The sequence below is a fragment of the Lipotes vexillifer genome, unplaced genomic scaffold, assembly GCF_000442215.2.
Source record: "Lipotes vexillifer unplaced genomic scaffold, Lipotes_vexillifer_v1.1 scaffold645, whole genome shotgun sequence".
Lineage (NCBI taxonomy): Eukaryota > Metazoa > Chordata > Mammalia > Artiodactyla > Lipotidae > Lipotes > Lipotes vexillifer.
The window spans coordinates 3,177,718-3,205,144 of record NW_006777439.1 but is presented as its reverse complement, the minus strand read 5'-3'; the positions used below and the strand labels follow the sequence as shown (position 1 = coordinate 3,205,144).

Below are 27,427 nucleotides of genomic sequence, written 5' to 3'. Positions count from 1 at the left end.
ATCGGAAGATCAATAGAACTTCTTAAAAGGTAATTATGGACAGTAAGGAGCAGTATACCTGTATTCTGCTTTAAAGTTTCTGCTACAAGACGTGGATATAAAAACCATATATATAAATATAGTGCCTAAGCACCAGCAAGAGCAAAACAATAACAGAAAGCTCATCCATCCTCCATCTCAAGCCAAATCCCTAAATGAAATTAATTTCTCAAAATATAATTATTTATATCAAAGACAATATCCATATTAAACAACTTGTCATCAAGTTGTTATTCATCTTATTCATCATTTGAATACCATAGTTTTTAGCCCACAAGTTAACATCAACAAACTACTATTATTAGCTGCAGTAATCAGTTATGTTAAGAGTTTCTATACATCTAAATATATCATTGATTGACAATAATTTCATTAAGCTTTCAAATTAGCCCAAAATACATTTTTCTACTGACCTCGCAAAAGGATATGTACTAAATGAAGATTTAATCATCAACAAAATTAATCATTAAAACCAACCATTCAGGATGATCATATTAAGAATGATGTGACCTTTAGTAAACTCTAAAAATATAGCGATCTATATTTTTTATAGTTCATATGTTTAAAAGTACGTATTTCCAATACTAAATTTACTTAAAATTTAACAATACTAAATAAATAATACAAAGAAAAACAAGAACTTACTTGGCCATAAAACTATATCAGGAATTCGCTGAAACATTCCTTCCCTGAGCAAAAATATCTCATGAAGACAATGACCTATTTTGAGGTTTAAAAAAGAAAATGCAAAAACATCTTAAATTATAGGAAATTTACAAATTAAAAATAAATAGCACTTATATAAAGTTGCTTACCATGAGCTCTAAATACTCGATCATCTGCTTCTTGTGAATATGAAACATTAACTTCTTTAAGGTCATGAAGAAAATCTTCATTTACAATAGAAGGAGGTGTATCACTAGGATTTAAGGATGCCTAGAAAATAAAATTGGTTTTCTCTGACTTATTCTTAGAAAATAAAATTTGAATACCTATGGGGCCTCCCTGGTGGCACAGTAGTTGAGAGTCCGCCTGCCGATGCAGGGGATACAGGTTCGTGCCCCGGTCCGGGGGGATCCCACATGCCGCAGAGCCATGGCCGCTGAGCTTGCACGTCCGGCAAGGGGAGAGGCCACGACAGTGAGAGGCCCACGTATTGCAAAAAAAAAAAAATTTGAATACCTATGTTACAGAGAGTGACTATAAAATGTAAATTTTTATATCCAAATTAGGACAGAAGCATAGGAAAATAACAAATAATACATATGGAAACCAACTCTGTGACAGTAACCAATTACAAATGCTCTGATTTATCACATTCTGTAACATAAGTTATAAAAGCCTATGTTTTCTCTTTTGCTTCTATGGCCTACCTTTTCATTATTTCTAAAGATTACAATTAAGGGGACTTCCCTGGCGGTCCAGTGGTTAAGAATCCCTGCTTCCACCGCAGGCGGCCAGGGTTCCATCCTTGGTCAGGGAACTAAGATCCCACATGCCGTGTGGCGTGGTCAAAAAATAAATAAATTAAATTAAATTAAAATAAAGATTACAATTAAGAACAAGGAAGATAGCAAAGTCTCAGATCTTCGATTTTAGACTAGGGACACTGGGGGAAAGATAGTTAACTTTTGCATTAACTACATTTTCACCTGTAGATAAAATTTACCATTTCCTTTTATTATTTTTAAATGATCAGCAAAAAGCCTCCCAATAAGTAATAAACCCATTTTTACAGGACTGCTTTAAAACTCACAACATAATCATAAACTTCATACTTAATTTCAACTAACAGGTAACTTGAAAAGTAAATCTTCAACTTTAAAGCTATGTGACATTGGGCAAGTCACCCAAGTTCTGCAAGCCTTGCCTTCTTCATCTGTTAAATGAGATTATCACCATCATACAGATACCAACATACAGATTACTATTTTGTCAAGTTATTGAAAACTGAAAGGGCTCAAAACAGAAAAAAGAAGTGCATGTAAAACGGGTGAAATTTCTGAATATGGTATATAGATTGCATCAGTGTCAAAAAAGTAATCACAAATAGTCAAAAAAGGAAATAGATCTTTACAGAAAAGTTAAAAGAATTTAGTTTGAGAGGGATAGAAATTAGCTGTTTAGCCTAATTTAATACTAGAATAAAATGTAACTGTGGATTTATAAATAAACCAAACAAGCACTCACTGAATACCTACAGTCCTTAATAATATGTTGGATATAGTGGATAATATAGTGTAAGCCATAGTCCCTGCACTTATGGAAGTTATACTCAGAGGGACGCAGAATACCATGCCATAGCGAATAATACTAATAAATAATAAAGATTATATAAAGAAATGTTAACTATTTCATTAGTTTAATACGTATATAGTCTAAAGGATTCTAACCACCCCCGTCAGAAAAGTGATGCCACATGAGCAAACTAAAATTCTCTATCACTCATATCTTAATCAAACTTTTACTTTACTTTTTTCAATCTTCAAATATTCTAAATGTTTTGTTAGTAAATGTAACATTATATTTTTATTTTAAATTATTCTACATTAATTCTAGATTACTGTCAGTTCATTACAAAACCTAAAAATAACAGCAACTTATATTTTTGTAACAAAGTTCTCTCACAGAATTCATCCATTTAAACTTCACTACTACTTGTGACACACAGGACAGACAGTTACAACTCTGAGGCTCAGAGAGGATTACAGATTTGCCAGATAAATCTCAGATAAATGCTGAAATTAGGCTCTATATCTGTGATGCTAAAAAAAATTTAAAAAAAAAATCACCCCTAGAAAGCCTAACAAGGCCAATATGACTAGTAAACTTCTTAACAAAAAAATAACAAATATATTAAATAACTATAATAAATTACTAAGATAAGTCTAATTAATTTGGGATTAAACACACACACACTCAGTTAAGAATATTATTAATCATTCTTATTTGCTTACTTTAGAGGTAGTTTTATGCTCCAGACTTACTCCAAGGGTATTTTGGATCCACTCTTTAAAAGTTGGCAAAATCATGCCACTAAGAGGGTACCTAAGGTACAAAGAAGGTAAAACATTAGAGTAAAGTAAAGTATCATTTAAGTTCAAATCTTAGATTCTGTTTCTAGTAATGGTCAAGTAGTTCCTAACAAACCAACCCTCCCACATATAATGATAAGCTCTGGACAAAAACAAAACAAACAAAACCCAACTATTTGAGGGCAGTATAGATAGCCCCAAACCAGGCAAAAATAGGTGGTAAGGGAGTAAGAAGAAAACAGCCCTATATGAGTTTCCAGTTTTGTCTTATTTTTTTAACAGGCTTTAGCATGAAGGAAAGCCCCAGCTAGTACCACAGAAAGAAAGAAGAATGCTGAAAACCTACAGTCTTCCTGGCTAAAAGAAAAAGAGGACAGTGTTCACAGTGAACACAGCATCTGGGAAGATTACAGAAAAATCACACAAATCCAGGAGTCAGTCAGAGGGACCTATGTATAAACTCTGTCCAAATGTCTGGCTGATCTTGAATTACACATGTATGGAGCAGACACACTAAGCAGCCCAGCTAAGCTTAAAGGAACAGAATAGATAATTCAGCTGCTCACCACCAAAGAAGGAAACTTGAGATGAGTCAAGTTAATTGCTTGGTTAAAAAAAAAAAAAAAAAAAAAGCCTCTTCAGAAGAATGTAACAGAATCCAGAGTTTCTACAACATATAATTAACAATGTCCAAGATACATTTCAAAATTACCAGACATAAACAAACAAGAAAGTATGATCCATAATCAAGAGAAAAGGCAATTAATAAGAACCCCAAGATGGGGCTTCCCTGGTGGCGCAGTGGTTGAGAGTCCGCCGGCCAATGTAGGGGACATGGGTTTGTTCCCCAGTCCGGGAGGATCCCACATGCCGCGGAGCGGCTGGGCCCGTGAGTCATGGCCACTGAGCCTGCGCGTCTGGAGCCTGTGCTCTGCAACAGGAGAGGCCACAGCAGTGACAGGCCCACGTACCGCAAAAAAAAAATAAATAAATAAGGTTAAATAAGTAATAAATAAGTCTGTGCTCTTAAATATTATATGATGCTGCCTCTAGTCTGATTCTTTCCTTACCATCATTCCAAGTGAGATTATTATTCTAAAATTCTTTTTTAATGAACATTTATAAAATCACAGTAGCTATATTCGGTCATTTTTTTCACTATAATGTTCTTGCAACTTCTCTACTTCCCTCTCCCTGCCATGATGACAGAACAGCCAAATAAAACTATACTATATTATGGCTGTTTTATCTTTATTTAATTTTATAAATATTTTATTTACAAAACATTGAATTATAACATGAATACAAAAAGTAAGTGTATAGCTGAATGAATTTTTACAAAGTAAACCTCCCATGTAATCAGCATGCAGATCCAGAAATAGAACATTACCAGCACCCCAGAAATATCCCCCTCCTTGCCCCTTTCCAGGCATTATCACCTTTCCCCACACCAAAGGAACAACTATCTTGTTAACTTTATATAAATGAAATCATATAAAATGTACTTTTTGTGTCTGCTTTCTTTTGTTCAATATTATATTTGTGAGAGTCATCTATGTTTGTGTACGTAGTTGCAGTTCATTCATTTCTATGGCTTAATTCTGCTGTGTGAGTATAGCATAATTACTTTATCCATTGTATTGGTGACAGAAAATAGAGTTGTTTACAGTTTTTGGTATGTGCAGGGACGTTCTTGAACTTGTTTTCTGAAGATCACATATCACATGTTTCAGATAGCTATATAACTAGGGTGGAGCTCCTAGGCCACAGTCTATACATACGTTTAGCTTTAGGAGGTGCTGGCAGATAGCGTTCCAAGATGTTAACAGCCAGCAATGTATAAAGAGTTCTACTTGTTCCACATCCTCTCCACACCTGGTATTGTAGTTATTTTCATTATGAGACATTCTATTGGTAATCTCTTGACAATATTAATTTGAATTTCACTGATCACTCAAGAAACTGAACTTCTATTCACATATCTATTGTCCATTTAGATATCCTGTTTTCAATGCCAGTTCATCTTTTACTCATTTATTATTATGTTTTTATTGATGTATAAGAATTCTCTATATATTCTGAAATCAAGGATGTATGTATTAAATATTTTCTCTCACTCTGTGATTTGTCTTTTCACTCTCTTAAAGGAGTCTTTTTTTTTTTTTGCGGTGCGCGGGCCTCTCACTGTTGTGGCCTCTCCTGTTGCGGAGCACAGGCTCCAGACGCGCAGGCTCAGCGGCCGTGGCTCACAGGCCCAGCCGCTCCGTGGCATGTGGGATCTTCCCGGACCGGGGCACGAACCCGCATCCCCTGCATCGGCAGGCTGACTCTCAACCACTGCGCCACCAGGGAAGCCCTTAAAGGAGTCTTTTGATATAAAGAAGTTCTATATTTTAATGCTGTCTGATTCACTTTTTCCTTATAGTAATGCTTTTAGTTCTCTGCTTTTTGCCTACCTCAAATTCAGAAAGACATTCTGTATATTCTTCTAGCAATTTTATAGTTTTAGCTTATGTATTTAGGTCTATAACCTATCTGGAATTGATCTCTGTATTTGGTATGAAGTAAGGTCAGAAGTAATTTTTTTCCAAGATGGCCATTTAAGTCCTCAAAGCTATTTTTATTTTTGTGTTTAATGGAGAAAAGTGTGTGTGTTTAAATGAAGAAAAGAAGAGATACTCTAGTAGTCACTATCTATTCCAGATCAAAGAACAATTAAACCAATACCGAAAACAAACCAGAATAGACTATATATTGGTCTTAACATCTATGTTGTACAAGTTATTTAAAATGTTCAAGGGACTTCCCTAGTGGCGCAGTGGTTAAGCATCTGCCTGCCAATTCAGGGGACGCAGGTTTGAGCCCTGGTCCGGGAAGATCCCACATGCTGCAGAGCAACTAAGCTTGTGCGCCACAACTATTGAGCCTGTGCTCTGGAACCCGTGCTCCGCAACGAGAAGCCACCACAATGAGAAGCCCGCGCACCTCAACAAAGAGTAGCCCCCACTCGCCACAACTACAGAAAGCCCGTGAACAGTAACGAAGACCCAACACAGCCAAAATAAAATAAAATAAAATAAAATAAAATAAAATAAAATGTTCAAAGTGTAATACTTTTGCTCAAGATTATTTCCCACTCATTTCATCAGAGCTTGAATAAATGCAAAAGCTTTTAGCAACTAGCCTCAGAAGTTTACTTTGACTTCACAAAGATAGCCAAAGGGTGGGGGGGGTGGGAAATCAGTGTGTAATATATAAATTCTGTACTGAAATTAACTATATGTTTATAATACATAATTCAATATTAAAGGAGCCAATGGTGTGCCCTATCCAAAGGAATTTTTAATTGGAAGTGACAAAAAGCACTCATTTTGTCATGTAATTTTAACAGTTACACGGCATTGGATGAAAGGACGTCACCTCTTATGATGACTTCATATTATGTAACAAAAATACCATCTAAAATTCTCAAATAAATCTTTACATAAAGGTTAGCAAAACAAAAATAATAGTGGAGTGGAAAAAATAAACAAGTATGTTTTATTCAACAAGTTCCCCTTTTTTATATTAAAAAATCACAAGTGCTAACATTCAAACTGAAATGGAATATTTAAAGTATTATATAATAATACCTTTTTCATAAACTTAAAGAAATTGGAATGAAAGAAAGTATAAGACTCACAGCTAAAACAACTTAAGACATTCAGCATATAAAATTTTCTTCATCTTACCTGAGAGTGAAAGTATAAATTCTGGGAAATTGGTTATAACACATATGCTACTATGTGTTATAATGTCCTACAAAAAGGTCAATTTGGAAATATTAGGTTTTAATCCTGGGCCCTTATATTTTAACCACACAATTACTTTGGGTCACTGTAATATATAGGAGACTCTTAATATTCACGGAAGGATAATATTCGGACCTTTGTGAATCCCTTAATTCACAAGTAACATTACCCATAAAATAAAAAGGTAACCCCCCTTCAAGACACTTGAACCAAGAGATTGGTATTACTGTCATGTGCAAAAAAACTACATTCTACCATTAAGATAACCAGAATATACTTCTACATCTGAACGTACAATATTTCAGACTCTGAAGAAATATCTTATTTGGCAGAACCTTGGATTTAAATCCATTATCTATAATTCCCACATAAAACTTAACACAGTGCAAAAAGAGTTCCATGTAAGAATGAAAGCTTTTCAATTGTACTTTTTCTTGCACCTAATGCCCTGGGGTTTGAAAAACAGTAAAAGAAGCTTGACTTAATAATCATAAAGCCCAGCATACTGCCAAGGGCCCCCAAAATCTCATAAAATATCATGAGGTAAAGGAGAAAACTCTGAAATCAAAAAAGTAAATGAATGGAAAAGAAACATAAGAAAAGTTAAAGGAATTAGAGGTATTTAACATAAGAAACAGCTTTGGAATGACTTGATTCTTACAGCAAAATAATTTGGATTTACATCCAGAACTATAAATAAGCATTTATTTAACACTCATAAGACTGTACTAAGCATTGCAGGACACACAGAATTGGTATTACAATATGACTCCTGTTCTTAAGAAACTTACAACCTCATTTAGTCAAAGCTGCAAAGACATTTAATTTGTATCGTGAACATATGGGCAGGAAACATGCAACTTCTACCAGAAAGCCAAATGCCCATACGAACTGTTGAAACAAGGTGACCACTGTATAGATCTTTACCACAACTGAAGACTGGTTTGAGAACTTTAAGAAATGGTTTTTGTTGTAAAATATAAGGTGAGGTCAATTTACCACCCTTCCTTAAGATCAAAGTAGACTATATTGTAGAAGATACAGAACCAGAGCAAACCTTCAAAACCAATGAAATCACTGTATAATGGAAAGAAAACTCTGTGGACATAAACACCCAAGAAGCAAATGCACATCAGGATTTAAGGTGACTAAAGACAAGGTGACTCTCACTCTGGGGCAGTGCACAGAGGCAGCAAAATATTAGTAGACGCAATCATCTATTCTCAGTGAGTTCCACAATTGCTAACCAATTTAATAGCTTTTTATAGGAGGTAAAACTTTTTAAATTATGCCACTGAAAATACAAAGTACAACAAACCCAAATTCTTTCTACCTAATCACTAACTTGTGCCTTGAAAGCACCAACTAATGTATAACGCTTTTAAAATCAAAGAATAATGACACTTTTCAAAATTTTTAACTTATAGAAATCTATATAGCATTAGCTCTGAAGTACTGCCTTCTGCTGCTTAAACCTAGGAGGACTCAATTCATCTATATCTAGGAGGAATAAGAATCGCAAGATTATAAACCTAGGGATTTATAAACTGACAAATTACAAGTCTGTTCAGAAAACAGACTGTGCTCAGGGAAAGACTTATGATTTTTCCCTGACATCTGTAATAGCTTATAATTGCTTCTAATTTAATGGGTGGGTTTGAAATGCCAAAGTTACCCTCCCCAAAATATATACAGACAACCACATTTACTCATAAAAATTTTCTACCTTTTCAACGTTCTGTGGATCAAAAATAGGGGAACCCCCCATAAATTTTCACTGAGAGTCACTCTTAGTTTCTGGCACCTAAGGATTTCCCTTTCTTTCTTTCCAGCTCTGTTATTATTTCTTTCTTGTAGTATTTTATCCATGTTTTATACCTGGTTATAGAGAGCAAAGGGTCTATATTTGTTCAGTCCACTACAATGCTGGAATAGGAAGTCTTTACAAAGAATTTCAAAAACTGGCCTTAAAATCTAATATTATTAATACAACATGGTGAATTCGTATTGTTTTCTTGTACTCATCCTTTCTAGTCACAAATTCCATTTTCTCTTTTAGGAATATCACAACCTTCTTACGCTTCTGCCCTTCACGCTCCTCTGGAGCAATAGGAACTTTTGTCATAGGTTAACTTTCTACAATATGACTAACTCTACTGTACTGGTGTATAGAGTGTAGGAGGCTCCTGTAAAGTGCTTCCAGAGACTGGAAAGAGAATAAAATCAATACAATGGATGAGTATGGTACCTCATTAGCACAGTATAATAGAACGAGCACAAAAATGAAGCTTAAAACACTTGTTTTTTAATCACAATTTCTCACTGTGCAGCTGACCTCAAGTAAGCTATTTAACCTCTCTCATCCTCAATCTCTTGATTTTTTCTAAGAACATATCACTATCCACTTAGGGTTATTTTAAGATAAGTCAGTAGGAACTCAATAAGTAATAGCTATTATTATCTTAAATAATATTTCTAAATGTTTTCTGATAAAAAAAAATCAGAGAAATCTACTAATTCAATCATTAGCCCTAGGAAACTAGACTAGATATAAAGAAAGCTATGATCCAATTCAATCCAGTTTATTACCCTGTCTGTGGCAAGATAATGGTGCTTCTGGAAGCACCAAAATGAGAACTGAATATTATTTAGTTATTTGGTTTCAGTTATTAAATAGTTTATGTATAACATATTTAATCCTAGAACACTTAAATTCCATTTCTGTGTTTGCAGAATTACCCTCTGGATAATGGATAATTCAGTAGGAAGCAAAGGTTACCCTTGCAGGCTCTGCCAGTCAGACGTACCCTTGTTCTCTTCCCCTCTCCCCCACTGGACTTGGACTCAGGAGTCAACAGTGCAAAGAAATGAGGACTTTAAGAAATCCATTTTGGTTGTAGGGGCAGCAGCAGTAATCTTCCAAAGTCTAAAGTCAATGGAAAAATTCTCGAATTCTACTACAACCTGGATAAAAATCTCTCTCAAGACCACTGAATTCCCTTTGCTCTGAATTTATGCTCTCCAAACAATATATAAATTACAAATTTTGTTTTCTACATATCTTAATATCAGGAAGGGCATTAACAAGTGTTCTACATCCTGAAAAAGAAATAATCTAATCATAAGTGAACACACTGCGGTTCTAATTTTCTTTTAGTATCTTATGAGTGTCACACATGTATCAGCCACCTACAATCTGATCCTCTCTGGGAAAATTGGCAAGCCAAGTGCCAGAACACCCAAAATAAGAGCCAGATTCTAAACCCATGGGTATAAGGGTTCATACACTAAGGTATAAATAATTGTGACACTTCCTATGACTAATCATTCACTTCACACACATACACTACTAACATAAACCAATCCATAGCCTACAGTACCCTACAGAAGACAGTAGGTATCTTAGGCTTTCAATGGCACAGTGCACAAGTGCCTATTTGCCCCCTCACATAAAACAAAGATGCTATAACTTCAAGGCCCAGAGAGAGAGAAAGAGAGAAATGAAGACAGTATCTAAGAAGAGAGGAAGTTGGTTTTCTAAGTTCAGAAGATTCACTTTTTCCCCCCTGAAGATTCTGTAAAGCCAATCTCTACATGACAAGTTTCTACTGTATTAGACATTATTCTATTTAAAACATAAAACACTCAATGTTTAGAACACTGGTTTAATTTTAACTAGAAATTCCTTCTACCTGAATTACACAATTTCTCAACTAAGCCTCCACCAACATGCTGTCCAGTCACACTAAAGAATGGGAATGAGAATGCAGATAATTATTTTTCCTATTAAAAAGCAAATGTAAAGTGTACACCTTCACACCTTCATTAAAATTAGTTACTAATTACCATTCCTGAGGTTTTTTTTTCAGGTACGAAGTACGTTTAAGTTAAAAACAAAAATGGAATGGTTATGTTGTAAAGAAAAAGAATTTCTCCAAAGAAAACTTTTCTTGCTGATATTTTAGTATACTGATATACCATATACTTGTTTTAAAAACAAGTATATTAATGCCCAATAGATATGAAAAAGTGAAATACTGGAGCAGATTCATGATATACCTAATCCAATTTTTTACCTAGTCTCAATTTTTAATTTATTTTTAGAGCCACATTTAAATATTTTGTATTTGTACTCACTGTCCTTCCAAGTTATATCAAAATTCAATAGACAAACCCAAAACACCAGCTTCAGCAGGGTCAGTGTTGCTTAAAATCAATTAAGAACTCATTTTACAATTCTGTCTACATCTGGAACAGTAACAATACAAATATTCTTTAGAATTCATATCAACATTATTACCAAAAATATTTCAGAATGTGAAAGCTACCACACAAATGACTGATCTCTCTTCATCACTTCTTCTCTAATATACCTCAGAAAACTAATTTTAAAAATACTATTTATATTCACAAGGACCTTCCATAATGTTCACCTTCCATAATAACCCAACCAAAATTATATTTCCAGTCTTAAACAAAGAGTTACTTTGAACAAGCCAATGTCATGTGGATTAGATGGTGGGTAACTGCAAACCTTTTTGGATCCTATTCAAACTACCTACAGAATGATATTATTTAGACAGAGAAATGTGAATGTGAATAATCAGATATTACAAAATTTCTGTTATTTGGGGGAGTATGATAATAGTATTATATGATTGGTTATATTAGGTCCTTATTTTTTTAAGGGATACATATATAAATATTTAGAAGTGACATGACAATGTCAGAATTTGATACATAACAGAAAAAGAAAAGCAATTATGGCAAAATGTTAATAACTTTTAAATCAAGGGGGTAGTCATTCTATTATTCTATTTTTTATGTATGTCTATTATTTAACATTATATTTGCTATTTATGTTTAAAATTTTTCAGAGAAAGAGAAATAAAAGGAATAAAACAAAGAAAAAACCAGTTACCTTTTCCCAGTCAACTCAACTTGTCCTTTCTTATTGAAGAAGAACCTGGAATCATTATATCCCCATCCATTCCATTTCATAACTTCTTGCCTAATAAGCAGAAAAATACACATAAATGAGATCTATACTAAACATCTCAAAACTGAACACTGCATCACTATTAACTTTCACAATCATTTAACAGACCTTATTCCACTAATATTACGTTGCTTTAATTAAAATGAATATATATTAAAATGTCTATACATTAATATTTCTAAATATAGAATCACTCTGATGAGCAGCACCTGCTTCACAAAGGGCTACAACCACTAAATTTAATGCATTCAAAGGAAAAAGGAAGGAGAAAAATATTCTTAGAGTATAAATATGCTTCATTTTGCATGTTATTGAGTTTATATTATATGACAGCCTAAAATATTTTGCAACTAAAATAAAATTCACTTAACAGGAAACAAGTTTTTTCATCTATTAGAAAAATTGCAATTATTAATGTTCCACTAGAATGAAAAAGACCAGTTTACAAAGTAGGTTCACTAGCACTGACACTACCAGTAGCAGGCACTTTCAATAAAGTAGATTAAAAATCTGAACACTGGGTTTACAAACATTCTAAATCCTTTAACTTCCATGTAAATGCCAACATCTACCTTGATCTACATATTAACATTAACATAACAGTTAATGACCATACCAGTTTTCAATGTTCCAAAACAATCTTATCTTTAATTTCCAAAATGCCAGTATTTCATAGTTTTAAAAATCGTTTTCATCAAAATCACTCACTCACTCATTCAATTTTACGCATTACAAAAGAATTAGATTGGTTTGGACCCATGCAGAACACAATAAGCAACCACACCGAACTACTGTGTCAGCATTTAATACATATTTTAGCATGGTGCCCTAGTATACTTGGGCCACTGAAATAAACTGATGGTGATTCTTACTGCAAATTCAATAACTGTAGTTTATGATGAAAATACTTGAAAATACATCATAAAAAAGAACTCTGTAACTATGTGTGGTGAGAATGTCAACCAGACTTATTATGGTGAAAAATTCACAATATACACAAATATCGAATCACTAAGCTGTACACCTAAAACTAGTATAATGTTACACGTCAATTTTACCTCAATTTTTTTTTTTTTTTTTTTTCCTTGCGTTATGCGGGCCTCTCACTGTTGTGGCCTCTCCCATTTGCGGAGCACAGGCTCCGGACGCGCAGGCTCAGTGGCCATGGCTCACGGGCCCAGCCGCTCTGCGGCATGTGGGATCTTCCCGAAACGGGGCACGAACCCGCGTCTCCTGCATCGGCAGGCGGACTCTCAAGCACTGCGCCACCAGGGAAGCCCTTACCTCAATTTTTTAACGAAATTTCAAAATAAACAAAGATATACTATTAAAAAGTGTTCCAGGGATTCCCTGGTGGCACAGTGGTTAAAAATCCGCCTGCCAATGCAGAGGACATGGGTTGGAGTCCTGGTCCGGGAAGATCCCACATGCCACGGAGCAACTAAGTCCGTGCACCAAAACTACTGAGCCTGTGCTCTAGAGCCTGTGAGCCACAACTACTGAGCCCATGTGCCACAACTACTGAAGCCCACATGCCTAGAGCCAGAGCTCAGCAACAAGAGAAGCCACCACAGTGAGAAGCCCATGCACCGCAATGAAGAGTAGCCCCTGCTCGCCTCAACCAGAGAAAGCCCACGTGCAGCAACGAAGACCCAACACTGCCAAAGAAACAACTGAATAAATAAAAAATAAAAAAATAAAAAGTGTTCTAATTCTCCATAATTCTCAAGGAAGAAAATGACTACTGACAAGCAAGCAAATTTTTTATTACAACCATAAATCTTCTTCCAGTTCAAGGGCTTTTCAAACAAGTAGAACACTAACACAATACAAATGAACCAAATACAGTCATTAATTATGTAATGAAATACCCATCTATACATAAAATTAAAAAGAAACTAGGAATGCTCTCTTTAAAATTAGAGTTTGCTAACAATAAAAACTATATTTCTTATACAAAAACATACTGTTCAAATACACCTTGATCTATCTATCTATCTATCTACCTGACTATTTATTTATTGCCGCATTGGGTCTTTGTTGCTGCGTTCGGGCTTTCTCTAGTTGCAGTGAGCGGGGGCTACTCTTCTTTGCGGTGCACGGACTTCTCATTGTGGTGGCTTCTCTTGTTGTGCAGCACAGGCTCTAGGGCATGCAGGCTTCAGTACTTGTGACGCACGGGCTGAGTAGTTGTGGCACACGGGCTTAGTTGCTCTGCCACATGTAGGATCTTCCCCGACCAGGCATTGAACGCGTATCCCCTGCATTGGCAGGCAGATTCTTAACAACAGAGCCACCAGGGAAGCCCTCAAAAACATCATAAAGAGTAACAAATCCAGAGATTAGATTTGTAGATGAGCCTGTTATAAACTATCAGTCAATATTTTCTTCTTATTTCACAATTCTACCTCACTGTAGAGGGAGGTTTTGAAAGAGAGCTTTTGGAAAAAATCTCTACAGAAAAATCTCATGACTAATGACATGTCACTAATCCACTTGTTTTATTTTTTTTTCACATCTTTATTGGAGAATAATTGAATTACAATGCTGTGTTACTTGCTGCTGTATAACAAAGTGAATCAGCTATATGTATATATACATCCCCATATCTCCTCTCTCTTGTGTCTCCGTACTCCCTACTCCCTATCCCACCCCTTTAGCTGGACACAAAGCACCGAGCATATCTCCCTTTGCTATGCGGCTGCTTCCCACTAGCTACCTATTTTACATTTGGTAGTGTATATATGACAATGCTACTCTCTCACTTCTTCCCAGCTAACCCTTCCCTCTCCCCGTGTCCTCAGGTCCATTCTCTATGCCTGTGTCTTTAATCCTGTCCTGCCCCTAGGTTCATTAGAACCTTCTTTTTTTTAGATTCCATATATATATGTTAGCATATGGTATGTTTTTCTCTTTCTGACTTACTTCACTCAGTATGACAGACTCTAGGTCCATCCACCTCACTACAAATAACTCAATTTCGTTTCTTTTTATAGCTGAGTAATACTCCATTGTATATATGTGCCACATCTTCTTTATCCATTCATCTGTAGATGGACACTTAGGTTGCTTCCATGTCCTGGCTATTGTAAATGGAGCTGCAATGAACATTGTGGTACATGACTCCTTTTGAATTATGGTTTTCTCAAGGTATATGCCCAGTAGTGGGATTGCTGGGTCGTATGGTAGTTCTATTTTTAGTTTTTTAAGGAACCTCCATACAGCTCTCCATAGTGGTTGTATCAATTTACATTCCCACCAACAGTGCAAGAGGGTTCCCTTTTCTCAACACCCTCTCCAGCATTCACTGTTTGTAGATTTTTTGATGATAGCCATTCTGACTGGTGTGAGGTGATACATTATTGTACTTTTGATTTGCATTTCTCTAATGATTAGTGATGTTGAGCATCCTTTCATGTGTTTGTTGGCAATCTGTATATCTTCTTTGGAAAAATGTCTATTTAGGTCTTCTGCCCACTGTTGGATTGGGTTGTTTGTTTTATTGATATTGAGCTGCATGAGCTGCTTGTATATTTTGGAGATTAATCCTTTGTCAGTTGCTTCATTTGCAAATATTTTCTCCCATTCTGAGGGTTTTCTTTTGGTCTTGTTTATGGTTTCCTTTGCTGTGCAAAAGTTTTTAAGCTTCATTAAGTCCCATTTGTTTATTTTTGTTTTTATTTCCACTTCTCTAGGAGGTGGGTCAAAAAGGATCTTGCTGTGATTTATGTCATCGAGTGTTCTGCCTATGTTTTCCTCTAAGAGTTTTATAGTCTCTGGCCTTACATTTAGGTCTTTAATCCATTTTGAGTTTATTTTTGTGTATGGTGTTAGGCAGTGTTCTAACTTCATTCTTTTACATGCAGCTGTCCAGTTTCCCCAGCACCACTTATTGAAGAGGCTGCCTTTTCTCCATTGTATACTGGAGACACAGTGGTTAAGAACCCGCCTGCCAATGCAGGGGATATGGGTTCGGGCCCTGGTCCAGGAAGATCCCACATGCCGTGGAGCAACTAAGCTCTACACCACAACTACTGACCCCGCTCTCTAGAGCCTGCTAGCCACAACTACTGGGCCCGCACATCTCAAGCCCATGCTCCACAACAAAGAGAAGCCACCACAATGAGAAGCCCGTGCACCACAACAAAGAGTAGCCCCCACTCACCACAACTAGAAAAAGCCCATGCACAGCAACAAAGACCCAACACAGCCATAAATAAATTAATTAAAAAAACAAAAAAAAGTATACACTGTGCCCATTGTAAATACTCTTGCCTCTTTTATCAAAGATAAGGTGACCATATGTGCATGGGTTTATCTCTGGGCTTTCTCTCCTGTTCCATTGATCTATATTTCTGTTTTTGTGCCAGTACCATACTGTCTCAATTACTGTAGCTTTGTAGTATAGTCTGAAGTCAGGGAGCCTGATTCCTCCAGCTCTGTGTTTCTTTCTTGGGGTCTTTTGTGTTTACATACAAACTGTGAAAGTTCTTGTTCTAGTTCTGTGAAAAATGCCACTGGTAGTCTGATAGGGATTGCACTGAATCTGTAGATTGCTTTGGGTAGTACAGTCATTTTCACAATGTTGATTCTTCCAATACAAGAACATGGTATATCTCTCCATCTGTTTGTATCATCATTAATTTATTTCATCTGTGTCTTATAGTTTTCTGCATACAGGTCTTTTGTCTCCTTACGTAGGTTTATTCCTAGGTATTTTATTCTTTTTGTTGCACTGGTAAATGGGAGTGTTTCCTTAATTTCTCTTTCAGATTTTTCATCATTAGTGTATAGGAATGCAAGAGATTTCTGTGCATTAAATTTGTATCCTGCTACTTTACCAAGTTCATGATTAGCTCTAGTAGTTTTCTGGTAGCATCTTTGGGATTCTCTATGTATAGTATCATGTCATCTGCAAACACTGACAACTTTACTTCTTTTCCAATTTGGATTCCTTTTATTTCTTTTTCTCCTATGACTGCTGTGGCTAAAACTTCCAAAACTATGTTGAATAATAGTGGTGAGAGTGGGCAACCTTGTCTTGTGCCTGATCTTAGTGGAAATGATTTCAGTTTTTCACCACTGAGAAAGACGTTGGCTGTGGGTTTGTCATATATGGCCTTTATTATGTTGAGGTAAGTTCCCTCTCTGCCTACTTTCTGGAGGGTCTTTATCATAAATGGGTGTTGAATATTGTCAAAAGCTTTTTCTGCATCTATTGAGATGATCATATGGTTTTTCTCCTTTAATTTGTTAATATGGTGTATCACATTGATTGATTTGCATATATTGAAGAATCCCTGCATTCCTGGGATAAACCCCACTTGATCATGATGTATGATCCTTTTAAAATGCTATTGGATTCTGTTTGCTAGTATTTTGTTGAGCATTTTTGCATCTATGTTCATCAGTGATATTGGCCTGTAGTTTTCTTTTTTTGTGACATCTTTGTCTGATTTTGGCATCAGGTTGATGGTGACATCGTAGAATGAGTTTGGGAGTGTTCCTCCCTCTGCTATATTTTGGAAGAGTTTGAGAAGGATGGGTGTTAGCTCTTCTTTAAATATTTGATAGAATTCACCTATGAAGCCATCTGGTCCTGGGGCTTTTTTTGTTGGAAGATTTTTAATCACAGTATCTATTTCAGTGCTTCTGATTGGTCTGTTTATATTTTCTATTTTTTCCTGGTTCAGTCTCAGAAGGTTCTGCTTTTCTAAAGATTTGTCCATTTCTTCCACGTTCTCCATTTTATTGGCATATAGTTGCTTGTAGTAATCTCTCATGATCCTTTTTATTTCTGCAGTGTCTGTTGTTACTTCTCCTTTTTCATTTCTAATTCTACTGATTTGAGTCTTCTCCCTTTTTTTCTTGATGAGTCTGGCTAATGGTTTATCAATTGTGTTTATCTTCTCAAAGAACCAGCTTTTAGTTTTATTGATCTTTGCTATCATTGCTTTCATTTCTTTTTCATTTGTTTCTGCTCTGATCTTTATGATTTCTTTACTTCTGCTAACTTTGGGGGTTTTTTGTTCTTCTTTCTCTAATTGCTTTAGGTGTAAGGTTAGGTTGCTTATTTAAGATGTTTCCTGTTTCTTGAGGTAGGACTGTACTGCTGTCAAATTCCCTCTTAGAACTGCTTTTGCTGCATCCCATAGATTTTGGGTTGTGTTTTCATTGTCATTTGTTACTAGGCATTTTTTTATTTCTTCAGTGATCTCTTGGTTACTTAGTAGTGTACTATTTAGCCTCCATGTGTTTGTATTTTTTACAGATTTTTCCTGTAATTGATATCTAGTCTCATAACGTTGTGGTCAGAAAAGATACTTGATACGATTTCAATTTTCTTAAATTTACCATGGCTTGATTTGTGATCCAAGAAATGATCTATCCTGGAGAATGTGCCATGAACACTCAAGAAGAAAGTGTATTCTGCTGTTTTGGGATGCAATGTCCTGTAAGTATCAATTAAGTCCATCTTGTTTAATGTGTCATTTAAAGCTTGTGTTTCCTTATTTTCATTTGGGATGATCTGTCCATTGGTGAAAGTGGGGTGTTAAAATCCCCTACTATGATTGTGTTACTGTCTATTTCCCCTTTTATGGCTGCTAGCATTTGCCTTATGTATTGAGGTGCTCCTATGTTGGGTGCATATTTACAATTGTTATATCTTCTTGTATTGATCCCTTCATCATTATGTAGTGTCCTTCTTTGTCTCTTGTAATCGTCTTTATTTTAAAGTCTATTTTTTCTGATATGAGAATTGCTACTCCAGCTTTCTTTTGATTTCCATTTGCATGGAATATCTTTTTCCATCCCCTCACTTTCAGTCTGTATGTGTCCCTAGGTCTGAAGTGGGTCTCTTGTAGACAGCATATATACGGGTCTTGTTTTTGTATCCATTCAAGCAGTCTATGTCTTTTGGTTGGAGCGTTTAATCCATTTACATTTAAGGTAATTATCCATATGTATGTTCCTATTACCATTTTCTTAATTGTTTTGAGTTTGTTATTGAAGGTCTTTTCCTTCTCTTGTGTTTCCCACTTAGAGAAATTCCTTTAGCATTTGTTGTAAAGCTGGTTTGGTGGTGCTGAATTCTCTTAGCTTTTGCTTGTCTGTAAAGGTTTTAATTTCTCCATCGAATCTGAATGAGATCCTTGCTGGGTAGAGTAATCTTGGTTGTAGGTTTTTCCCTTTCATCACTTTAAATATGTCCTGCCACTCCCTTCTGGCTTGCAGAGTTTCTCCTGAAAGATCAGCTGTTAACCTTGGGGATTCCCTTGTATGTTATTTGTTGCTTTTCCCTTGCTGCTTTTAATATTTTTCCTTTGTGTTTAATTTTTGATAGTTTGATTAATATGTGTCTTGGCATGTTTCTCCTTGGATTTATCCTGTATGGGACTCTGCACTTCCTGGACTTGATTGACTATTTCCTTTACCACATTAGGGAAGTTTTCAACTATAATCTTTTCAAATATTTTCTCAGTCCCTTTTTTTCTCTCTTCTTCTTCTGGGACCTCTATAATTCAATGTTGGTGCATTTAATGTTGTCCCAGAGGTCTCTGAGACTGTCCTCAATTCTTTTCATTCTTTTTTCTTTATTCTGCATTGTGGTAGTTATTTCCACTATGTTATCTTCCAGGTCACTTCTCCCTTCTTCTGCCTCAGTTATTCTGCTATTGATTCCTTCTAGAGAATTTTAAATTTCATTTATTGTGTTGTTCATCATTGTTTGTTTGCTCTTTAGTTCTTCGAGGTCCTTGTTAAGCGTTTTTTGTATTTTCTCCATTCTATTTCCAAGATTTTGGATCATCTTTACTATCATTTCTCTGAATTCTTTTTCATGTAGACTGCCTATTTCCTCTTCATTTGTTTGGTCTGGTGGGCTTGCTCCTTCATCTTCTGTGTATTTCTCTGTCTTCTCATTTTGCTTAACTTACTGTGTTTGGGGTCTCCTTTTCGCAGGCTGCAGGTTCGTAGTTCCCATTGTTTTTGGTGTCTGCCCCCAGTGGGTAAGGTTGGTCCAGTAGGTTGTGTAGGTTTCCTGGTGGAGGGGACTGGTACCTGTGTTCTGGTGGATGAAGCTGGATCTTGTCCTTCTGGTGGGCAGCACCACATCCGGTGGTGTGTTTTAGGGTGTCTCTAAACTTATTATGATGTTAGGCAGCCTTTCTGCTAATGGGTAGGGTTGTGTTCCTGTCTTGCTAATTGTTTGGCATAGGGTGTCCAGCACTGTAGCTTGCTGGTCTTTGAGTGGAGCTGGGTCTTAGTGTTGAGATGGAGATCTCTGGGAGAGCTTTCACTGTTTGATATTACAGGGGGCCAGGAGGTCTCTGGTGGACCACTGTCCTGAACTTGGCTCTCCCACCACAGAGGCTCAGGCCTGACACCCAGCTGGAGCACCAAGACCCTGTGAGCCACATGGCATGAAAAAGCATATTGCTTTGGAGGCTGGTAGCCAGTTAACTTGTCACCTGATCTTCATATGCAAAAGGGCTTTATTCCACTGGTCTCTGAGATCTCTTCATGCTCTTTAACCTTCTTTCCTCAACTCCTAAACTTCCCTCCCCCCTCTCTCTGGCTTGTAGTGTATTGTTACCTCAATGCCCCCTTGCTGCAAATGCAAAACAGGCTTCCCAGGGGTAGAATATTTGGGTCATTGCCAGCCAAGAGATGGCTTCTTTTCATGCAGTATGTTTCTCTGTTGTTGTTATTATTGCTGTCCTCTTTTTCATTTAGCAGTTTATTACAAGTTATGATAAAGGATACAGATGAACATCCAATGGTAGAGATGCATAAGGCAAGGCATGGGGGAGGGGCACAGAGCGTCCGTGCCCTCTCCAGGCCCAAAACTCTGACCAAATCTCCACGTGTTCACTGACCTAGAAGTTCTCCAAACCCCGTCCTTTTGGGTTTTTGTAGAGGCTTGCACTTGTTTTCTTAAGTTTATACTTTGTAAAAACAGATTAGGTTATTGTCCACTTTGCTTTTTTCATGATTATATTCTCTTCACTTTTATGAATATAATTTACTTAATATTTTATTTTTATTATGTTTCCATAATAATTTACATGAGAATATGTACATTTAAGTTAACATCTTTACTTAATATTTTATAATATGTGCATACATTTTTGTATATGCAATGAATTTTATTAGTGAATTTAAACATTTGTCATGAAGTCTGTACTCTATAAAAGAGTAGTTTCATATTATACAAAATAAATGCAAAAATACCAATATAGTCATTTTGCCTTGGTATTACAATCACTAAGCATGGGAAATTATTTCAGTATAGATGTTGAATCTGGCAGGTTTACACAGCTTAACAATGAGAATCATTTTCCTTAAAATTATGCTTAGAATTTTAAAAAATTATTCCCAGATGGCCTCATAGTAAACGTGATTACATGTGTTCACTCTTAACACTTCATGAAAAAAATGAATCAAGTAATAAGCAGGAAATATCTGCTGCTGTACCCTGAAAAATGAAGAGATTTACATACTCAAGACTCTGGAACTTAAATTTTCAGTTGGGTAATATCTTAAAGAACCTCCAAGTTTATAACTGTAGGCTAAGGTAGCTTTTTTCTTTCTTTTCATCTCAATCAGAAAATTCTGCCTATGATATAGGCCTTATCATATTTATACCAACTTTTGGAGGCTTCCCAGAAGTTGAAATACGGGCATTTGTAATGCATTTGTGCCTCAAAAAAACAATGTTATGTTGCTTAAGTAGTATGTAATTAAAATCTAGATTACCCCCAAACCAATCTTCTGTTATTTTCAAAGTACCCACACATTAAATAAAACGTAGGCAAATTTCCTAGGCTTCTGGTTTTAAACTTTTATATACATGTATCCCTTCAAGTTACTAATATTTTCTATGACAGTTAAACTTAACTATGTGATTACATTAAACTTTAAAATAACTTCTTATATAGAAGAATGTAATGAGTACACTGAAGGGCATTTTATAGCATTAACATTTTAAAAATTAGAGTAAAACTTTACACGGTCATAGAATTCTAAAACTAAAAAGGTCCTTAGAAACCATCCAGTTCAACTGCTCATTTTTCAGATGAAGAAATGTGTGCCCAGAGAAGTACTCATGATTACAGCGCTAAGTTAGCTGTAAGCATCAGAAAGTGAACTCCCAGTCTTGTCATTCTTTCTCTTCAGAAAGGTAATATTCGAAACCCACTAAGTCATGCTCTCAGGTAGTTAAAATGATTTAAAGGAACCTCTTCTTCAACACATTAATATTTTTCTAAGCACTATTACATGTTATTATTATAGTCATTCTTCTGCACTTGACCTAAAGGAAAACATTTAAGAATCAAGGAATCTGTTTGTATTAGGATACCCAATGCCTCGTACTCCCTTTATCTATAGGATAATGAATTCTGCCAGTCAGCATAATGATTCCAAAGCACTACAAGCACCAAAATGAAGAATGATCAAAGAATCACCAACTTTCCATAAGATTCAAATAAAAGAATTCAATTCTCAACTAACCACAGAAATCAACTAACCAGACTGATCTCTCACACTTTCCAATTCTTAGCGCGAACTACAAATTTAATGCCTTCAAGATATAAGACTCCCTCGCCCCCTCCAAGAAACAAGAAAAGCTGGATTGATTTTACTACACACAAACACACAAGTCCATGTTTTACACATTTACACATCTGACCACAGTATCAAATAGTGAAAAAGCACATTGTATTAGCTGGCATAACAAAAGAAAAAGGAGACATTAAAATAGCACCACACGTACACAAGGTGGCAGTATTCTCCCATGCTATACATACTCAGCATTCTGCATTTCCCAGTGCTGATTTTTGCACAATTTTCAACTGAAATTTTTAGATTTAACATTATCTTTATCAAAACCAGAGGTCCTTTCTTTATTCTTAAAATGGGAAATTTTCATTTTTAAGTCTCTGTACAAACATAGATTAAGTCAGATTACTATTCCTCTACTAGTGATTTAAGGGAACCTCTTCTTTATCACATCAATATTTTTCTAAGCACTATTACATGTTGCAAGCATCCCGATATAAATACATAGTTCCTATCATTACTATTTCTAATCATGATAGTTTTCACTGGAAAATAAAGAAAAGGAAAATATGCTTTGAGCTACTTTTATTTGGGGTTAGCAATAAAAAAAGTTCAGCTAGCTGATAACTAAAAAATATATATTTTTCCAATATAATTCCAAAAATCAAAATTCTAATACAAGATACTTCACTGCTCAGTTCAGATAAAAAACCAAATGGTTATCTATATTTTCTAATTTAAACCATGAGAAAAAGATCATATGATCTCAGAGCTTTAGAAAAATAAAAACTGAAGTATGAAACTTAAGCCCCAATGCTGGATTTCTACTAACAAAGCTCAGTATCAGTTAAATTCAAATTAATTCCATATGTATTATAATCTGTAGAAGTTTAAAAAAAATTTTTTGATCTTTCAAGGAGTTTTTGGTGCTAATTAAAATCATTATCTGGTAATGTATTTAATTACTTTAAGACCCAAATAATCCAAAGGAAATCACGAAAGTGAAGTAAAAATTAAAAGTGATGAGAAAGATACCAAGATCTGCTAAATAAAATGAATATTTCCCTGAAAAGATATGCTACCAAAAACTACCTATAAATGAAACAATCTTCCTACTAGCTTCTTTTATCTAAAAACATTGAAGCTGAGTTCTCATTAGAAATATAAAGGCCTAATGAGGGGAGAAATCTGCAGAATACTGTTTAATTTTAAATTTAATTTAAAATGTGTATGCTTTAAAATACATTTAAAACCATGGTTACATCTAGTCTACAGGTCCTACAAAATTATTTCTAAAAACTAAGTAGCAAAACTCCCATACAACTATTTACAATGCTTATTGTCTCAATCTAACAGTGCAACTAATCCCCTTTCAAATAGTTGTTAATCCAAGTAGCTTAGTTATAAGTGTAATTATTTATGTGTACTATAAAAGAAAGCCCCTTTACAAAAAAAAGAATAGAAAAACTCAAACAGAAGACATGGATAGATAATCACCACTTAATTTACACTGCTACAACAAATCTTGCAGTTCTAAGACTGTTAAAAAATTTGACTTAGAAAAAAAGATAAATGCCATCAGGCTCTGAAAGCTTGACACTATCAAACATCTGAATCATAGAATATTTCCTCTTGTCCTGAGATAAAACTCACTAACTCTTCTAACTATACTTTATTTCCTACAGAGAAAAACTGGCCAACTGAAATGTCCAGGGGACTTGACAATTTTATTTTTTCATCATGAGTTTGTCTATTGGCACTCTAACTTTGGTCACTAGTGAAGGTAGTTAACACAAGTCAAACTACTTTACTATGATTGATTCCGGGACCCTAACAAGATCCGGTTTCTGGACAGGTCAACAAGATAACATTCATGCCCAACAAGACAACAGTGTGCTTCTCCTTGCAAAACCTGGACATTATCATGCAACTCTGTGAACTTCAACAGGAATTTCAATCTTCCCTCAATATCCCCTAAATTAAAACTCTAGTTGCCATAATAAAAATGTGGCCCTTCCATGTAATAAGTCAATGAATTTTCTAATTTTATCCAATGTGATAGTGTAAAATGGATAAAATATAAGACTTTAGACACAGAAAGTTGTCAGCAAGAACATGGAAAAGAGAAACAGAAACAGTGGTTTACTGGTAAACCACTCCACAGAGCAATGGTGTGCTAACTTTTCATAGGTAATGGCATTTCTATGGCCCAACTATACAGCTCCTGGGTATACATTTGGGAGGAATTCACACACAGTTCCATAAGGAAACACGTGTGATATATTCTCTGGAGCATTATTTGTAAGAGTAGCTGGAGGCATCACTAAAGGATTGGATGAGTGGTAAGTAAATTCCCTGACACACTATGCAGCAATCAGAAGCAGAGAGGGAGATAGATATATATACAGAAACATGAAGAGATTTTTTTTAAATAGTAGTGAACACAAAAGGAGAAACAATATGATCTATAGCATAATACAATTTAAGCAAATAAAAATACACACACTAAATAATACTGCATATTTTATAAAACACATACACATGTATTTAAGAACATTCATGGGTGCCCATGGGAGGGGGCGGAGATGGGATTAGAAACCAGAGATTGAGGAAATAAAAATAAAAGAGGCCTCACATTTGCTCATAGGCAAATGCCATGAACTAAAGAACTGTGATTACCACAACTCTGAACCTGAAGCAAATACGCTGCTCAGCCCTTGAGTCTCAGTGCCGTTTCTCTCTGTTCCAAGAGGACAATTGTTTCTTTCACATACATACAGAAATTCCACGATGGTTCGTTATAAAACCCATTGTTGGGTTACTTAACAATCTCTACAAGTTTTGGGGTTTTTTTAAATGATAGAATTCCATTACAAATGAGTCAGCTTCATACAGCATATCAAATACATATTTAATTTCCTACAGTCAACTCTTTATAGTTTACAAGAATCTGGTACTGTGAAGAAAGTTTTTAAAACCTGAATTCAAGGGTCAAAAGTTGTGCCCCCAAGGTCCAATTCCTATTATACTCACAATGAATTAATGAACGGAAGAAAAAGGAATATACAGGTATGGGGGAAAAAATCTTATAGACAGAGGCACAAAGAGTTGGAAAAGAAGGGAGGACTGGGATAAATAAAGCAAGGCCAGCCTTACCCCTTGGCAGAATAATCTGGCACTCATTACTCACTGCAGGCTCCTCGGGGACGTTCCCTGACCCCCAAATTTGTCTTACACCCTACCAAATTCTACCAATTGGAAATTCATTATTGTTTGAACAATCTCTTTGAAAATGGAAATACAGACTATTAGTCATTCATACTTATATATTCCAAGTATTTTGTGCTAGGGTAGGCATGTACGCATGCACACACTCACACAAACTTGGTATCTGCCATTCTGAAGGCCTGGAAAGGCACAACCATTCTATTGTTCACCCTCAGGTGTTGGTCTATGTAATGAGGAAAACAGCCCAAATCAGTGTCAGGTAGTTATCTTAGCAAAAGACAAAGAACAAGAATGTATACTTCCCTTGACCATGTGTGCTCCCTGACCTATATTTTAAATTTCATAATTTGTTTTCTCCACTGTCCACCTGTAAACTAATCAATGTGGCAATTTAGGTAATCAATTCCAGAATTTCTCTACAACCAACTGTGAAAATGTTACTTAACTTTCATTGCTCCCTCCTGCTTGCTAGTAATTGGAAGAGGAACTTTATCACAAGCTACTGACCAACCTGTAAGCGACCAAAGGCCATTTCTGATACAGCCTTTCATTTTTGTAAAAACTATAAAACTGAACAAGAGAATATGAATGTCTCTAAAAATCTGTATGTCATTTTACCATGAAAACCAAGCCTCTGAGTTCCCTTTCTTAGGGAACAAGTTGTCTTCCAGGGGACAACTCAATACTCTTGACAAGACCCCAAAAAGGCTAAGACTGAAGTCCACATCTGCTTGATATACATAGCATTCTAGCTGTAACAAATGTTTTTTTTACTTAAAATAATCACAATAATAATAAGCAGCAGCCACTTCTACCTTAAATGACAGGTAGTTGGGATTATTACCTTTGCTTCTGGAAAACTCACAGAAAAAAATGAACCCCACAAAGTTTGGGGGTAGAGAAAAGGAAATATTAAAATCAGGACCCAGTCACAAACACAGAGGTTCTCAAACTTCTTGGGAGTATAAGTATCACCTTGGGTGCTCACTTTAATTTATTTTTTTAATTTATTTTTGGTTGTGTTAGGTCTTCATTGCTGCGGGTGGGCTTTCTCTAGTTGTGGTGAGCAGGGTCTACTCTTTGTTGAGGTGCGCAGGCTTCTCATTGCGGTAGCTCCTCTTGTTGCAGAGCACGGGCTTCAGTAGTTGTGGCACGCAGGCTCAGTAGTTGTGGCTCACAGGCTCTAGAGCACAGGCTCAGTAATTGTGGTGCAAGGGCTTAGCTGCTCCGTGGCATGGGGGATCTTCCCGGACCAGGGCTCAAACCTGTGTCCCCTGCATTGGCAGGCGGATCCTTAACCAATGCAGCACCAGGGAAGCCCTGGGTGCTCACTTTATAAGCAGAGTCCTGATGTGGAGAAACGGGAACCCTCATGCAGTGTTGGTGGAAAACAGTGTGGAAGTTCCTCAAAAAATTAAAAATAGAACTACCATATGCTCCAGCTATTCCACTCCTGGGTATTTATCCAAAGAAAATGAAAACACTAATTTGAAAAGAGATATGCACCCCTATGTTGATTGCACCATTATTTACAATAGCCAAGATATGGAAGCAACCTACAAAGATGTGACTGACACATGTATAATCGAATATAACTCAGCCACAAAGAAGAATGAAATCTTGTTATTTGCGACAACATGTACAGACCTAGAGGGTATTATACTAAGTGAAATAAGTAAGAGAGAAAGACAAACACTGTATGATTTCACCTAAATGTAGGAATCTAAAAGACAAAACAAATGAACAAAGTCATAGCAACAGTGTCACAGGTA

At 35.8% G+C, this 27,427-nt stretch overlaps 1 protein-coding gene across 1 annotated transcript in view; it reads right to left on the bottom strand.

The window, feature by feature from the left end:
- Positions 1–27,427, bottom strand: part of AGPS (alkylglycerone phosphate synthase) — a 136,831-nt gene that overhangs the window by 89,324 nt on the left and 20,080 nt on the right. The window contains exons 2-5 of the mRNA XM_007451100.1: positions 11,787–11,876; positions 2,997–3,087; positions 855–975; positions 685–759 (exon numbers count right to left, since the gene is read on the bottom strand). Coding sequence (XP_007451162.1) covers positions 685–759; positions 855–975; positions 2,997–3,087; positions 11,787–11,876 — 377 coding nt within the window. The remainder of the gene's footprint in view (positions 1–684; positions 760–854; positions 976–2,996; positions 3,088–11,786; positions 11,877–27,427) is intronic.